Below are 17,706 nucleotides of genomic sequence, written 5' to 3'. Positions count from 1 at the left end.
TGTCAAATACATCTCTCTTTTCTACCTTCTGAATGACTAGTCTTGGTTAAGAAGATCTCCCTATTCAGTAAATTGTATGTGAGACCTCCCTGGCTACTTGTAAAATTTTTATGTATATATTTTTTTAACATTTTAGTTTTTTGACCACCTGGAGATTATTCCTACCTATGACGTAAGATGGGGTTCACTTTGGTTTTCTTCCAGATAGCCAATTGTGCCAGCACCGTTTATTAAACAATCTACCTTTTCCCCCTTAATTGAACTATTAACTTTGTAATAGATTAAACTCTAATTTACAGTAATTTACAGAATCTATAGTAATCTATAGAATCTCTTTCTGGACTCTCTGTTTTGTTCTTCTAATTTTAAATCTCTGCACAAATACTGTATTAATTTGATTCAAGTGACTTTATGGTATGTTCTTATATCTGGTAAAAGAAATCCCCGCTCACTATTTTTTATACTCTTCTTGGCTGTTTTTTAACATTTACTTTTCCTTATTATACTTTATACAATTCAAAAGACAGAAAGATGGAAAGGCAGAAAGAAAGAAAAAATTGTCAGTATCTTGATTGAACTGTATTAAATTTTCATATAAATTTTGGAAAATAGACATAGTTAAGTCATTTTGCTCAGATCCCTTATATATTTCAATATTCAATTTTATGTATGTTTGTCAATAAGAGTTTGTAATTTTCTTTGTACAGATTCTCTGTTCACAGAATTCCCTATCACGTCCTCTTTAGGACAGGATTTCTTTATAAATTTTGAATGACTCCCTTTTGGGAGAAAGCTTGGGCAGGCTGTTTCATTCCAGTACCTTTTCAGGAAGTTCTGACTTTTCCATATGCGTTAATTATTCTAGTGTATTGTCCCCTTGTACGCCGTGGAACTCTCTGGATTTCCAGGACCAATTTACATGACTGAATGAACAAAGGCCTGTAGAATGTAATCAGACTATGCTGGGTTTCCAAAGCCTAACCAGCCCTTCCTTCATACTCCAGGGGCCTTTGGTGATGCCAGAGAGTGGGCTAGGACCCTTAAAACTGGCTTTTGGCTGTCAGACCACATACTGCTAGGAAGTGTATTCTTCCAGCTTTCCATTGTACAGTGTGGGTTTCTTTGCCTAATTTGGCATACAGAGAATAGGAAGAGGTCATCTCCTTGCCCTGTTTTTCTCATTTCTTTTGGATATTGGGGCTCAAATATCCTTTTCCTGAAAAGGCCTATGATCTAATTTTGCATGCAGTCATGAAGTTATACAGTATAGTATATTATTTCACAAAGGATGTTTATTTACATTAGTACATTTCATTTTCAAAACAGCACAAGTTGTTTTCCTTTATATCCATTCACAGATGGAATTCCCAGAATACACTGAGCTGGACGCTGAGGGATAGGGCTCCATTGCCTAGTATTGTCCGTAAAGGGCTAAACTTGGGCTGTTGGACACTGTCAGGAGACAAGAGACAGGAAAATGAAAGGAGAAAGAGGAAGAAAAAGCAACAAAGCTGAAATAAGAACACAGTAAATAGTGGATGTGTCCCAAATTAAGCTCCATGGTTGTGGTGGCGGTGGTGGTAGTAGTTGCAACTGAAGCAAAAAATGCTCAAGGCATCCAGGATAAGGACGAGTGGGAAAGAAGCTCTGCAGTCTATGGGTGGAAAGAGAACCCCACCAAGTCCTATGTTGCCTTTGAAGGCATAGGTCGTCCTTATTCTCTATGCGAGTATTAAGAATGCGGTGGGCACTTGCAAGTGCTGTCCTTTGGAGTAGTAGCAACATTGAATACACAGGTCATCCTTACTCTCGGTGACAGTCATTTGCCCTGAATCTCAGCAGACTTTGAAAATATAGGACATCTCTATGGATTGGGGGATGTTAAAGTAAAAAATCATCTGCATAACTCTAAAATGCATGAGTGTGGAAACCTGGTGGGGTGCTCTCTAGATGGAAATGTACAAATTTAACACTTAACAGAAACCACTTAATATCAGAGATAGCATTTATAATGCAGTCACAACCTACACAGCACATACGTATTTTTGCTTGAAAAATAGTGTATGTATAATATCACAACAGAATGTAGAAATTATAATACAATATAAATTATAGTAGTTGAATGTAAAAGAAAGTTAAGCTCATATTAAAAGATAAAATAGATTTCTTAAATTCATAATTTGGCCCAGATGAGCCCAGGAAAATATTGTTAGATCATAACACTATGGATTCTTTTACCATATAGCACTTGGATACATATTAAGTCACTATTAAACATACTAAAAAGATGCTTAACCTAACTTATAATATGAGAAATGCAAAGAGATTGAAATAAAAACTACACTGAGAAACCATTTCTACCTCAAATTTGGCAAAATTCCAAAATTTTACATCACACTTTGTTGATGAGACTTGAAGAAAAGAGCCCCCTTCCTAGGGGAACCCAGACACATCTATGAAAACTACAAATTCAAAATTACAAATTATATTTGAATCCAGCAATCTCACTTTTGGGAAAGTAGCCTATAGATACACCTGAAAATGTAGGAAATAATATAGGTAGAAGGTTCTTTATTGTGACATTTGATTATAAATGACTGGAAACAACCAAGTATCCACTGATAGTGGACTGGTTGAATAAGTTATAATACCTTCACACATTGAAATGTTACACAGATATAAAATACTAGTGAGAAAAATCTTAGTGTGTTAATATAGAAAGGTCTCCAGGATGTGAAAAAAGCAGGTGCAGAACACTGCCTATAGCGTGGTACTTTGAAAATAACAAGGCAGGGGGACTGGGAAAAGCAAAACATGTTTCTAAGAAGGAAAAATTCATGGGATGAGCACAAAATGTAGGCACTTGGAGTGGGATTGGGGTGGGGGTGGAGTGGGGGGCAACCTGGACCTGGTAAGAAGTGAGAAGATTAGTTTTGAGAACCAGAGAACAAAGTCAGAGACTGAACTTGATACCAAGTTCGGAGTATTAGGCCGGGTCAGTTTAAATCCCTACTGCTTGAAATCAGTGATGGAGCCAAGGGCCGAGGTGGGTTTCAGCCTGTGATGAGCATCAAGTGGCAGGTGTGAGGGCAGTAGGGATAAGGGACCGACATGAGTTGACAGAAATTTGTTTCTGATTGGATGAGGCAGATAAGGGATAGGAAAATTTCAGAGAAAATCCTGAGGTTCACAGTCTGTGTGATTTGGAGCTATTTGGTTCTACTAATAGAAAATTGAAATAAAGAAGTGATTTTGGTCATTAGAAGAGTCACCATCACAGAACTTTTAAAGAGACTTACATTTTCCTTCTGCTAACCAAGTTCAAGCTAATGCATAGTGAGTAATATTATTTTTCCTGACTCTTTCTATTGCTTTAAACCGATGGCTTAAACTATTGCTCCATTGCTAGATTAGTGTAGGAACTATCTTGAGAAAGTAGGAACACTGTCTGGTAGTATTTTTTCCCATCTTCTTGACAATTCAGCCTATTGACCAAATGGGAAATGTTATTACCAGAGATTTCATGCTAGATTTTCATAGAAAGTCGTGTAGCGTAAAACCTCTCAATCTCCCAACATCACAAAGCCTAGAATTCTGTGTCAAATCAAACACTAAGGAACTAAGGAAAATGAGTTCCTTAGTGATCTGGTGGCTCTATGACAAAGTGAGTCCAAGGCTCCTGCTGTAGCAACCACCTCTTCAGTGCTGTTGCATACCGCATGTATCTGCATCCTGATTTGCAGCTAAAGTTTTAAAATATAAAGTAATGTTGAAAACATTCATCAAAAAGCATAAAAAGAGATCAGGTTACTAGAAGTATTTTATTTAAAACATTACTTTTTTACACTGCTCAGTTGTCCAGAATAACGCATGAAAGATTCCCAACAATGGTTGTACCTACTTTAGTGCCCAGTTACTACTGATGTCATATACTAAAGCCTTATACCTTAAGAGATGAATTTTAGCTAGTGAAAGAAATAAATAAATAGATTTGAAATGTGTTTTGTTTACTAACTAGTATTTTACGTTGGTCTTGAAGTTCAAATTAACTGTGATGTTTTTGATAACACAATAATACTAACAGCTAACATTGTTCTTTCATTTTAGTTAATCTGCCAGAGGAAATTCTTAAATGAGTAAACCATGTATATAACAAAGATCCATGGCATTGTAGTAAAGAAAAACGGTTATATTGAAAGCTATTGACGCAAGTAAACCCTGTGTTTTTTAAAAAATCAGACAGGTTCAACGATCACTGGCCCCACCCCTTGGCTCCCTAATACACAGGGCTGTGTTTCATTCAAAGAGGGTGCAGGGGTTTTTTTTAGGAGCAGTGGATCCCATAAGCATTGAGCCCTACCTCTTTCCCTGTTTTAATTGTTCCAGTTTGAAAGCAAAAGCCAGTCTCACTATCCATCAAATCCCAGTCATTGCAATCTTCTATTTCACAGTGAAGCTATGTAATATCATCTGTCCTCCTACTGAATTTAATTATATAAATTATTTTTAAAATTAGAATATCTCATGTTCTTGAATATTTAATTTTATGGAACAAAATTTTTATGATAAAACTTAGGAAAATGATATTATTGAGAAGAAACCAATTAGCAAAAATATTAAATGCCAGAAAACCTCATTCTTAAGTTACTGTTCATTTTTATTTCTTGCAGAAAATTACGTTTAATTGATGTAGAAGAATTTCACAATCGCCTGGATGCGTTAGAGCTGTCAAATTTTCAGACCATTATCATGAGACACATGGAAACTGCCAAAGAGACTCTCCTTAAAGTGTAAAGTTTTGAAATTTCATGTAGGAAAACATAAGTTTAAAAATGTGATTGGTGGGGTACTGCATTTTAACTGCTTTTAGAAAATCCCTTTTGAACAAGTTTTTAATCATTTCTGTACAAGAGTTAAATATAATGTCTGTAATTGCCTTTATCTGTAATGTTTATCCAGATGTTTTACACAGCATAGATTGTGCAGAAGCTAAAATGATCATAATGAATGGTTACTTTTTTCTAAATTCTGGTTTCCATTTCTGCTCTGAGCATGCATTGGATATTATGGAGGAATGATCGTCAACTAATCATTCACCAGATATTTATTTGACATCTACTGTTTACATGCAAGGCACTGTGCCTCTTTCATTCTGTTTTTATGTGGAGGATAAAGAAGAGTTTAAAGAATGATTAGCTAGGGGAAGTGTGTTGTTTAAATGAGTTTACGATCTCACTGTAGGTTAGACTTATCAAGTGATAACTAGACATCTCCTTGGATTGGCCCTTCAGAATGGAATAGCCATATATGACAATTAATGATGTGGGTGCCAGACAATGTGCTCTGAAACAGTATAGGAAAATTGCCTCTATCATGGGTCACTAAGTTATTATAAATAGGATGTTAAAGTAAGATCAAATTTAAGATAACAGAGGACATGAAACTTCTGACATAGCTTCATGATTTCCAAAAATTACTTAGAAATATACCTTGATAACTTAACATGGAATCTTTCCTTTGTTTTTTTCTTTCCCAATGTGTTAGAATCAAATTCTTTTTCTGATATTACTTGAAAGAACTGTAGCCTTTCATTTTATGTTAGTATTTAGTTAACATAAAAGTAGAGGAGACGTGAAGAGTGAAACCCTATAATTAATTAGAGGGGAAAATGACCTCTTAAAGACGGAATACAAATAAGTTATCTTGATCTATAACTTCGGGGTTATGCTTCAGGAAACATCACCACTGTAAATTTTAGTAAAATGGGTGTCAAAGTACAGAGTACAGTACAAACTTCTACTGAACAATTTTTTTCTGAGAAGTGTGGATTGATGAGCTGTATCTCTTGATATTTCCTGATTGACTCTAAGGAAAGAAGTCCCTGACCATTCTGGGATAAACACATTCCAGAATGTTTATCAAGGTTGAAAGGCAGAACATCAGCACACAGTGGAGAAACAACTAGCCACGATTGATCACGACATCTACCCCAAACCCAAACGACGTTTCTGAGTCCTCGTCTATCCACTTGTACTGAGCAGTCGCTGTGGTTTATCACCCAGCGTTCTGGAAACCTGTTTTTCTGTGCCCCTGTACTTCTCAGGTCCTTCTGCACTCTCTCTCTTTCTGGATCTACTTATTCTTACTATCCCTTAAGAATAAGGGCTCACAGCTCTTTCTTGTTGTCTCTTTTCTTCATATTCTCTTGACAATTTCATGATTTCATCTGTCTCAACAGTTTCAAGATCTTATTTGTTTTCTGAGCTCTAGGCCCTTGTTCCAGTTTTATACTGAATGTCTTCAGTTGGAAGTCATGTCGACGCCTGAATCTCTCAGCATGTTCATTACAATGTTTATTCTCTCTCTTCCAAACCTGCTACTTTTCCTGTTCTGGACCAATTCCCAGGCTAAGTTGAAAACCTTGTGACTTTTGGGTTCTCTTTTGCTCATCATCTTTATCCTTAACCACCTCCACCTTGCTCCCAGCCATATCCTGTGTATTGCTATTCTTTTTTTATTGTGATATAATGCACTTGCCTTAAATTCACCACTGTAACGTGCACAATTCATGCACAATTCAATGGTTTAAAATATATTTACAAGGTTGTTTACCATTAATTCCATAACATTTTCACCACCCCAGAAAGAAACTGAACCTGTTAGCAGTCACTCCCCATTTTCCCTCCCCAAAGTGCCTGGTAACCACTAATATACTTTGTGTCCCTAAGCATTTCCCTATTCTGGGCATTTCATCTAAGTGGAATGATATAATATGTGGCCATGTATGTTTGGCTTCTTACACGAACCATACTGTTTTCAAGGTCCATCCATGTTATATCATGTATCAATACGTCATTCCTTTTTCATGACCAAATAATATTTCATTGTGTGGAAATAGCACACTTTGTTTATTCATTCACCAGCTGATAGACATTTGGGTTGTTTCCACTTTTTGGCTATTTTGAATATGCTGCTATGAACATTCATTTCTGTATGAACATATGTTGTTCAGTTCTCTTGGGTATATACCTAAGAGTGAATTGCTAGGTTATATGCTAACTCTATATTTAACTTTTTGAGGAACTGTAAGATTTTACATTTCTATCAATAATGTATGAGAATTCCAATTTCTACACATTCTTGCCAATATTTGTTGCTATCCATCCTCCTGATTATAGCCATCCTGATGGGTGTGAAGTGGCATCTCACTGTGGCTTTGATTTGCATTTCCCTAATAACTAATGATGTTGACCGGCTTTTTATGTGTTTATTGTCCATTTATTTATCTTCCTTGGATAAATGTCTATTCAAATGCTTTGCTCATTTTGTATTGGGTTATCTTATATTTTATTCTTGAGTTATAAGAGTTCTTTATATATTCTGGGTATTAGACCCTCATCGGTTATATGATTTGCAAATATTTCTCTCATTATGTGGTCTGTTTTTCACTTTCTTGATGGTGTTGTTTGAAGCAAAAATATTTTTAATTTTGATGTAGTATGATTTACCTATTTTATCTTTGGTTGCTTGTGCTCCTGATACCATATCTAAGAAACCATTGCCTAATCCAAAGTCACAAAGATTTACCTGTTTACATATGTTTTCTTCTAGGAGGTCTATAGTTTTAGTTCTTACATTTAGGTCTTTATGACCATTAGGATTACTCCATTTTGACTTAATTTTTTATATGATGTGAGTTAGGGGTCCAAATTCATTCTTTTCCATGAGGATATCCAGTAGTCTCTGCACCATTTGTGTAAAAGACTATTCTTTCCTCATTGAGTGGTCTTGGCATCCTTATTGAAAATCATTTGACCTTATATGTGAGGATTTATTTCTGGTCTCTTTATTATATTCCATTGATTTATTTGTCTGTCTTTATGCCAGTACCAACCTGTTTTACTTCTTTCTTTACTGTAGCTTTGTAGTAAGTTTTGACATCAGGAAGTGTGAGTCCTCCAGTTTTGTCCTTCTTGAAGATTGTTTTGGTTGTTCTAGGTCCCTTGTATTTCCATATGCATTTTAGTATCAACTTGTCCATTTTTTTTTTTTTTAAAAAGGCCATTGGGATGTTGATAAGGAAGCATTGAATCTGCAGATCAATTTTAGGAGTATTGCCATCTGCTATGGGTCAAATGTGTCCCCGGAAGTTCACGTACTGGAAACTTGATCTCCATTGTAGCAGTGTTAAAAGAGTGGGAAATCCAATTATGGTATTTGAAAGGTGGGGACTTTCAGAGGTGAATACATTGTGAGGACTGTGGTCTTGGGAATGGATTGAACTATTTATGGAGTAATGGGCATGGTTCTGATGGTTTTATAGGGAAAGCAAGTGAACAGGTTAGCTCTCTCTTGGCTCAGCCCATTCTTTCCATGTGACACCTTGCATTGCTAAGGAGAGTCACCACCAAGGAAAATGCTCTCACCAGATGTTTTCCCTGGACTGTGGGATTTCAGCCTCAAAACTGTAAGAAATAAATTTCATTTCTTTATAAATGACCCAGTTTCAGATATTGTGTTTTAAGCAACAGAAACAGACTAATACATCTTAACAATATTAAGTCTTCCAATCCATAAACATGGAATGTCTTTCCATTTATTTAGTTCTTTAATTTCTTTCAACAATGTTTTGAAGTTTTCAGTATACAAGTCTTCCATTTTTTGGTTTATTTTTTTCCTAAGTATTTTATTCTTTTGAAACTATCATAAATAGAATTGTTTTCTGAATTTAATTTTCAGATTGTTAATTGCTAGTGTATAGAAACACAACTGGTTTTTATATATTAAACTTGAATCCCACAACTTTGCTCAACTTGTTTCCTAGCTTTACTTGATTTGTGTGTGTGTGTGTGTGTGTGTGTGTGTGTGTGTGTGTGTGTGTGAATTCTTTATGGCTTTTCATATGTAAGATTATGTCATCTGCAAATAGACATAGTTTTACTTCTTTCTTTTTATCTGGATATGTTTTTTTTTTTCTTTTACTTGCCTAATTGCCTGGGTTACAACCTCTGGTACAATGTTACATAGAAGTGGCAAGAGTGAGCACCCTTGTTTTGTTCCTGATTTTAGGGGGAAAATTTTCAGTCTTTAACCATTAAATTAGTTGTGTAGTTAACTTGTGTAAGAAACTAACTTACTCTTAGTTTCTTGAGTGTTTTTATTATGAAATAGTATTAGATTTTTTCAAATACTTTTTTTGTATCTATTGAGATGATCATGCGGTTTACCCCTTTATTGTATTATTATGATATATTACATTGGTTTTCATATATTGAACCAACCTTGCATTCCTTTCTATGTGCTGCTAGATTTGGTTTGGTTTGCTAATATTTTGTTGAGGATTTTTGTGTCTATTCATAAAGAATATTGGTCTATAGTTTCCTTTTCTGTGTGATGTTTCCATCTGTTGTTGGTATTAGGATAATTCCGACCTCATAGAATGAGTTAGGAAGTGTTCCTTTCTCTTCTTTTTGGTTTGTAAAGAATTGATGTTAATTCTTTTGTGAATACTTGGTAGAACTACCAGTGAAGGCTGTGCCTAGCCTTTTTTTCAGGGGGGAGGGATTTTTTGATTATGAACTCAATCTCTTTACTTGTTATAGGTGTATCTATATTTTCTATTTTTTTTTTCCACTTTTTCTATTTCTTCTTGAGTAAGATTTGGTAGGTTTTGTCTTTCTAGAATTTGTCCATTTTTTTCTAGGTTATCAAATTTGTTGGCATAAAATTGTTCATTATATTCTCTTATAATTCTTCATATTCTGTAAGGTAACTATTAATGTCTCCTCTCTCACCCTGATTTTAACAGTTTGAGTCTTCTCTCTTTTTTTATTGGTCAGTCTACCTATAAGTTTGTCAATTTTGTCGATCTTTTCAAAGAACCAGTTTTTAAGTTTGTTAATTTTATGTATTGTTTTTCTATTCTCTATTTTTTTGTTTTGATTCAAATCTTTATTTCCTCCCTTCTCTTTGTTTTGAGTTTATTTTATTCTTCTTTTTCTAGTTTCTAGAAGAATTTTATGTTACTGGGCTGAGATCTTTCTTGTTTTTAATGTAGGTGTTTACAGCTATAAATCTCCTTCTGATCACTGACTTTGGTGCATTCCTTGAGTTTTGGTGTGGGATGTTTTCATTTTCATTTGTCTTAAATTATTTTCTGATTTCCCTTGTGATTTCTTCTTTGACTCATTGGCTGTTTAGGAGTGTGTTGTGTAATTTCCATATACATGTGAATTTCCAAGTGTTCTTCTGTTATTGATTTCTAATTCTGAAAGATTTCAATCTTTATGACCACCAACTATATTTGACCTTCTGTCAGAAGCATTTTCCATGAGGACTCCTTCCTTTTAATTCCCACTACTAGTACGCTTAGCAGCCCTCTTAACCTCCCATGCAGACTATTGGAAAATTTTAATAATTGCTATATTCCATTGTCTCTGTGATCTTCTCCTTTCAAGCCTAGCCTACAAACTACTGCTAGATGAATCTTAAGATATTCCCCAGTTCAGTGCCTCCTATTTGTTGACAAAATAAGGCCTTATTTTTTAACCTGTCTTTAAGGTCTTCTGCAACAGGGATCTAACATATCTTTGCCATCCTCAGTTCTGAAATGCTTTTGCTTTGGGCCATGACTGCAGAAATAGTCATGTTAAATAAAACAGAATATACCTTCTATGACTAATCTGTTATCAGATCTTACCACTGTTAACAATCTACCTGTGGATTAAGACTGCAGTCTCCTTGTTCCTCCTTTCCCCCCAGTTACTGATTTTTAAACTACTTAGTTACCCCTTGTTTGTTTCTATCTGAGAGATGGGAATTCTAGGAAAATTTGAAAATTGTTCAGTTACTTCCCTTTTAAAGTCTGTGACTCTTAGCATTGTCATCTTTGCATATCCCATTGTAATTATTGAATCAGAGGTTAAGAAGATAAAAATGAAATAAGGACCTGTTGCACACCAACAGCAAAATATTATGGTTTGTGCTATTTACAATACTTGATGTAGCTCATTAGTGGAGAAGCCCCTCTTTTGTCCTTCAGTACCCAGCCTAAATGACCCTTCTTCTGTGCAATCTTCACTGTTACCTTTTCAAAAGTGATCTCTTCCTTCTGGATGCCTCCAGCACTTTATTTCTTATAACTCCTTACTTTTATTATATTTATTTATATGCTTTTTTTTCTCCACTAGTCTATAAACTCTTTGAGGAATGAGAAATCTTTTGAACACTAAATGTTTTGCACATAATAGGGAGTCATGTAAATATTTTTGAGACGAGTGAATAAATAATTTTTAATGCATTTTATTTGCCTTTTTTCCAGTCCTACAGACCCAAACTTATTTCATCTCTTTCCTGGACCTGCTGAATGCTCCTCAGACCCTTTTTTAATTTAGCACTGCTCTTTACCTTTATTTGCTGCTTGTCTTCTTTACCTGTTCCTTTAATGGTGATGCCCCACTGCTGAAGTATCTGCCATGGCTTCATCTTAGAGTGTCTGTCCCAAGTTATTCTTTTTAGCTCCCAAGTTTTGCGAAAGTCCTTGTGGATTTTCTCCCATTTATTTCTTCCTATTTTCTAATCTATTTTCTCTATTATCTCTATTTTAGAGAGTGAAGAGATCAGATATATTAGCCCAACCTACCCTATTTATTTTTCTTATTATCCTATTTCCACTTCAGATCCTCCTGTCAGGGCCTTCCTCATTCTCATTTCTGTCTATTCTTTGTTGAAATTGCCATCTTTGCTATAACACCCTTCTCCATTACTTAAATGCAAAATTATATCCCTATCCATTGACTTCAAATATGTTTTTCTGCTGACACATTGCCTTCATTATTATAAGACAGAAGGGATGGTGTCGTATCTTTCTATATTTCCTGTGACACTATTACTAGCACATAGTAGACACTCAACACATATTTGTTAAAGGGAGGAATAAATATATTCAAAACTTAGATTTTCTCTCTTGGAACATTCAGGCTACTCCTGAAATTATATTCAACCTCTATTAATAAATTTTGTGATCTCTTATGAAAGAAGATACCAATATTCCTTAATTCTTAATCGGACAATGGTTTTGTAAGCTGAAATGTTATTATGATATATGTACCTATATATGAAATTTCACTGTTATCCTATTATTACAAGGATATATACACGTTTGAAACTTTGTTTTAGATCAGATCCTCTTTCGGGATTTCACATTAAGGGAAATGGGAAAATAAAATACATGATTTTGTTGATTTGTATCTTGTTTTTAAGTCATTGTGAAATTGATATAATAGCATGAAATATCAGGAGAGTTGAACTAGGCCCTCCCTTGGTTTAATCAGATATTCGCATTTTAGCTTTAAGCTAACAAGTACATTCCCTGGAGAACATTTAGAAGACTGGAGAGAAGTATCTCCTAATACCCAATAAAGTTTGTCCTCATATTTTTGAAAAGTGCAGAAATCATAGTTCCAAGAGTTAGATTAATGTCCTTTTCACAGCATCACATCCTTGAGTCATTTTCTGTTGCTATGATTTAAAATTTCTTTTCCTAGGAGAAGTGAAATATTCTAGCACTTACATTTCAGAGAGCGGATAATGTCACTTAGCAATACACCTCTCTATGAAGACCTTTGGATGTCCAGAAATTACCGTTAATGCTTAATGTAAAAGGAGTAATTCACTGAAAGTGTTGACTTTTAAAAGTCTTTTGTTCTTTCAAGGTGGTTTCCAGAAGTGCAGAATATTTATTACCAAGGTAATAAAAAAAAGCAATTGCCAACTGGTGACAGCAGTGCCAAATTGGAATCTTTTTTCAACTGTGCTGCTACACTTATGACTTTACAGCTCCAGGACCTCGTTTTAGTCTCCATGCAAGATTTCACAGACTTAATTGCACAACCTCCAGTAAGTGCAGCCCAGTTATATCAATTGCATTTACTAATTTATTTTCACTTCTTTCAGAGAGGAAAATTATAGAATATATTTTCCAGTGAGAGAGCAGAAAGTACATCTTTAGACCTATCACACTTACCTGTTAAAAAAAAATAGTGTCAACCTGCATATTTAGGATATAGATTATCATCACATTAGGAGAGAATTAGCTAAAATAAATAAAAGGTTTCATAATTGGAAAGTTTGGGTCATGAGAGCTGGGGAAAGTTTCGACAAGGAGTCTTTTATGTCTCTGGAAGGAGGTGCTCTTCAGTGTGAGCAGGGCCTTGGAATTGGAATGGTCTCCTCTTGGGCTCTTTCTTGCATGATTCTAGAACCTCACTACTATGCACATTCTCCTTTTTCTGGGACCTTGAGACTATAGCTGACCTGTAGATATTATATACCAACAAGTCTAGCTCAGAATCACTTTTGCTTTTTTCTGTAGAACTACTTTCTGGCTTAACTGTCCAGGGCATAAAAGGAAATGTGCGTACCCATGTATTCTAATTGGGACTAGTACACTCCTTAGTCTATCACAATTCATATATGTTTATATATGTAAATTATATATATATATATTTTCATATATGTAACTTTTTTGCAGGATTCTGTTAGAGCTTTCGAACATCCAGGTTTCATCATGAGGCTGGTTCTTGATAATGATGCCATTAAGTTTGAGCCTGAGTTTAGTGACTATATAGATATCCTTCTAAATGTTTATGATGTCATGATTAAGGCTGTCAGTTTTGTGCCAAGAGTTGAGACAAAATTGTATTCCAAGTGGGTAAGTAACAACGACACTCTGATTTCTTACATTTGCATAATAATATGTACTTCAAGTAACTTCTGGAAGGTGGAGACAGATATCCTTTGCTTTGCAGGGTATAAATGGCCTAGTAACATTGGCTTATAAGAAAGTTTTGTTTAAAAAAATCATTTTCCTATTAGCATCTCTTAAAGTGTGTGCCTACTTTCCTAGTCTAGTCTTCCATTGGACTCACCTGAAAACGTTCTGAGGGGAAGGAATTGAAGTTGTGGCTGGGTTTGAAGCAGTCGGTGAGTGTTCACTGTAGCTCTCATCTCAGGCTGCAGACCTCCATGTGTTCACTGTAGCTCTCATCTCAGGCTGCAGACCTCCATTACACTTTTCCAGCTCTGTAAAACTGTCCTCCAACTGATTACCCTCCTCTTACACCTTTTTCCATCAGTAGTGAGCTCCTGTCTGTGTACTTTCAACGCACAGATCTTATCTATGACATTTCAACCGCAGTTATTGCAGACTAATATATGAAATGAGCATGTCTGAAAATTTCTTAATTTGTAAGTCCAATCAGTAGCTTTCTTCTTTCTTTTCTTTTTTAAAAATAGTTTACAAATATTTCACGCATGCAAAAGAATACAGAAGACCAGTGTGTAAAGATATAGATAGTATCATAGTGAACACCTGTGTAGCTACAGTCCATTTTAAGGAATAAAATATTACTAGTACCTTTAATCTCTCTCTCTCCGTTGCTCCTTCCTGTTCATACTCCTCTCCTTCTCACAAAAGAATCACTATCCTGAATTTTGTCGTTATTACTAGTAATTTTAAAAATAGACTTACTACATGTCTGTGTATTTCTAAACAATGTTTGTTTAGTTTTTTCATGTCTGTATAAGTGGAGTCATAAGTAGTCTGTGGCTTGCTTTATTTCACTTAGCATTACGGTTGTGAAATTATCCATTTTGAGGATATTATCCTCTTTGTTGAGCTTCTAATTTTTTATTATTTTATTTTTACTTTCCAGGAGTTCCATTAGGTTCTTTTTCAAATAGGCCTGGACATTTCTGATGGTCTTCTGTACTTAGTCATGTACTCATTAAGCTTTTCCTTTATACATATGACGTATTTTTTTATTCTGTATCCAATTTTTCCAATATCTATGGTGTTTGTTGATCTGATTCTGCTGTTTGCTGCCTCCTGCTACTGGTAGTTTATTTCTATGTGTATTTTTTCATTACTATTATGAGCCTATACATGTAAGAACTTTATGCAGGGAAGTCTTCGAGGCTGTGGTTTAAGATTGGGATTTGCTTATTCTCTTGACAGGTGCTTCAGAGGCCCCTGCAGATTGAGGTCCGGTTTTTTTTTTTTTTTTTTTTTTTTTTTTTTTTCTTTTTTCTTTTTCGTGACCTGCACTCAGCCAGTGAGTGCACCGGCCATTCCCATATAGGATCCGAACCCGCGGCGGGAGCATCGCCGCGCTCCCAGCGCCGCACTCTCCCGAGTGCGCCACGGGCTCGGCCCTGAGGTCCGTTTTTAACTAAATTCTTGCTTGAGATTTTGTGGACAACACTGGCAGTGTGAATACTTACGCAAATCTGTATGAGAACAGGCTTGTGGTTACAAATTCTAAAGGCAACCATCTTTTTTATTCTGCACTGATAAACAAGGCAAAAACAGGACATTTCCCTCACTTCTGTCTCCTCATTCAAAGGTTCTGTCACCTTTCAGCATTCTGAAGTTTTGTCTCCTCATTTGGAGGTTGTGTCACCTTTCAGTGTTCTTGGCTTTATGTGGTAATGCCAATCATGACTTCCTTCTTTGCTCAGGCTTGAGGCCTTGTCACCTGGCAGCCATGCCTCCACACCCCCCTCCTTGCTGGAGACTCATTAAAGCAAAGTTTATGCCACCAGGGGCCTGCAGACTCCCCAGGACAGCTGTTCACTTTTGCATACAGTGCTTTCTCAAGTTCATGCTTTCTCTCATTTTGGCCCCTTAGTCTTTTTTTGCTTCCTTAGCTATGCATTATAAAATATAAATTTAGCATTTTTCCAGCATATTTTTATGTTTTAAACTAGATAGTTGTTTTCTGGATATTGATTCCTCGTATTGCCATACGTAGAAGTCTCTCAAGAAACGTACTGTTTAGTGGTTGGGCCCTGTGTTTAAAAAAAAAAAAGAAAAAGAAAAGTACTGTTTACTCTGTCCTTTTTGTAATTCCAATTCATCTATTGCATTCTTTTCTATTCTATTTATACCCTGCTCTTTTTTCAAGAATGATTTGAGGTAACTTATGATACAAATATAACAAATCAATAAGATAATAATTACTAGACAAATCTCTAAGTGGAGAAAAGTAACTACTATAATCATTCAAGTGAATACAGCTGCTATGATTTTATGGTTATAAAATATGGCTCTAAGCTTCCTGGTTTCTAAAATAAAGAGGAAAATATAACATGTTTTAATTAGGATTAAAACAGTCATTTTAGACTTTTTAGGAAGAGAATGATATTTTTCCTGGTATCAAATTTTGAAAGATAGATCTTACATGGGGCATTATACACGAGCTAATGGTTCTCAAACCCTCTGTATCAGCCTTACTTGGTGATATTTAAGGGTAACAAATTCCAGAGGTCACTCCCCACCTCCTTTCACCCTCAGAAATGCAGATTTATTCACAATGATAGAATAGGTACTCAGATATCAGTACTAGTAAAATATCCCTAGATAATTCTGGAAGTCAGGTTTGGGAGCAAGAGACATGTAGGGTATCCTGAATAAAATAATTGAACATAGTCTCAATGATCTTTGACAGCAACTGCAGAAGTAGAGTTCATATAGCTGTTTCTTATCACAACCTTTGATAGAAACCGAAATTAAACTAAAATACACTATTTTTTTCATTGAAGGCAAACCTGCCAGGGGCTAACATGCTTTGAGTCCAAGTACATCACTGTCTCATGATCTAATCTGATATGCTTTAGAATACCTGAGGTGTCTCATATGAAATATCATTTCTCTTAACTCTTGATAGGAGCTGATTAAAATTCATATCAAAATTACGTTTTCTAATATAGTTCTGAAGTCCTGGTATCCGATTCTGTTTAGAAAGATAGATCTATAGGCATTAGAAATTAGACAGGCTGTTAATAAATTTAAGATACATTCCGTAATGAATATTAATAAGCTTTGCATGAGATCCAGTAATCTCACATTGCACATAGTACATGATATAGATTGCTTTTTCCTAAAATTTATTTTTCAGAAAAGATGATACCAAGCATCTAAAAAGGCCACGGGTGAAGTGGTGGTGGTTCCCGGGATTCCCTAATGTTTTCGTGAAGCATCTAGTTCCAAACAAGATGATTTCCTGACATGCCCACTAGGGGGCACAGCAGGCAAACTGCCCCCTGAATAACTGAGGAAATGACCCAGTTCTCTAAGGAATCCCTTGATGGAATCAATTTAAATGCTGTAGAATATCCACCATAGACAATGATTTTTGTTTGTAACAGTTAAAAATCCTTTCTTCTGGATGACAGAGCATGTATATTTTTAAGAGTAACTTAGTTCAGATAATAAACCATGTAGACACACTTTTCCTCTTATTTGAAAAGAAAAGGAAACAAGCTGTTAAGATTTGTTTGCTTATTTAAAATTGTCCTGTGGTCCATTCTTGCCTGCCATTATTATAATTGTGATAGCAGAATGCAGATTTTACAACTAAGGGTTTTAGTCTGGTCTAGGTGCTATTTACAGAATCAAACATCAAAGGTCAATGAATGAATAAACAATCTTTCTTTGTTCTAGATAGATTTCTCCTCAAGGTGACAAAGTACTTTTAAAATTAAAGTTTTAAATTAAAGATTAAAGAGTATGATAATATGACATTGAGCTAACGTATTTTCTTTGAATAATATACAATGCAAGTGCTACTTTATAAAGTAGCATGTACGATTGAACAAATAAAATGTGGACTTTGTTATTTTTATATTCTAAATATTATTTTGTAT

The 17,706-nt window shown here is 35.2% G+C and overlaps 1 protein-coding gene across 1 annotated transcript in view; it reads left to right on the top strand.

Moving 5' to 3' along the window:
• The window catches only part of DNAH7 (dynein axonemal heavy chain 7), a 246,362-nt gene that overhangs the window by 38,853 nt on the left and 189,803 nt on the right, over nt 1–17,706 (top strand). Inside the window, exons 11-13 of the mRNA XM_063077559.1 lie at nt 4,671–4,790; nt 12,714–12,897; nt 13,532–13,711. Coding sequence (XP_062933629.1) covers nt 4,671–4,790; nt 12,714–12,897; nt 13,532–13,711 — 484 coding nt within the window. The remainder of the gene's footprint in view (nt 1–4,670; nt 4,791–12,713; nt 12,898–13,531; nt 13,712–17,706) is intronic.

Source organism: Cynocephalus volans, chromosome 1 (genome assembly GCF_027409185.1).
Source record: "Cynocephalus volans isolate mCynVol1 chromosome 1, mCynVol1.pri, whole genome shotgun sequence".
Classification (NCBI taxonomy): Eukaryota; Metazoa; Chordata; class Mammalia; order Dermoptera; family Cynocephalidae; genus Cynocephalus; species Cynocephalus volans.
Note: the sequence above shows the minus strand (reverse complement) of the source record. Positions and strands in the feature narration are given on the sequence as shown.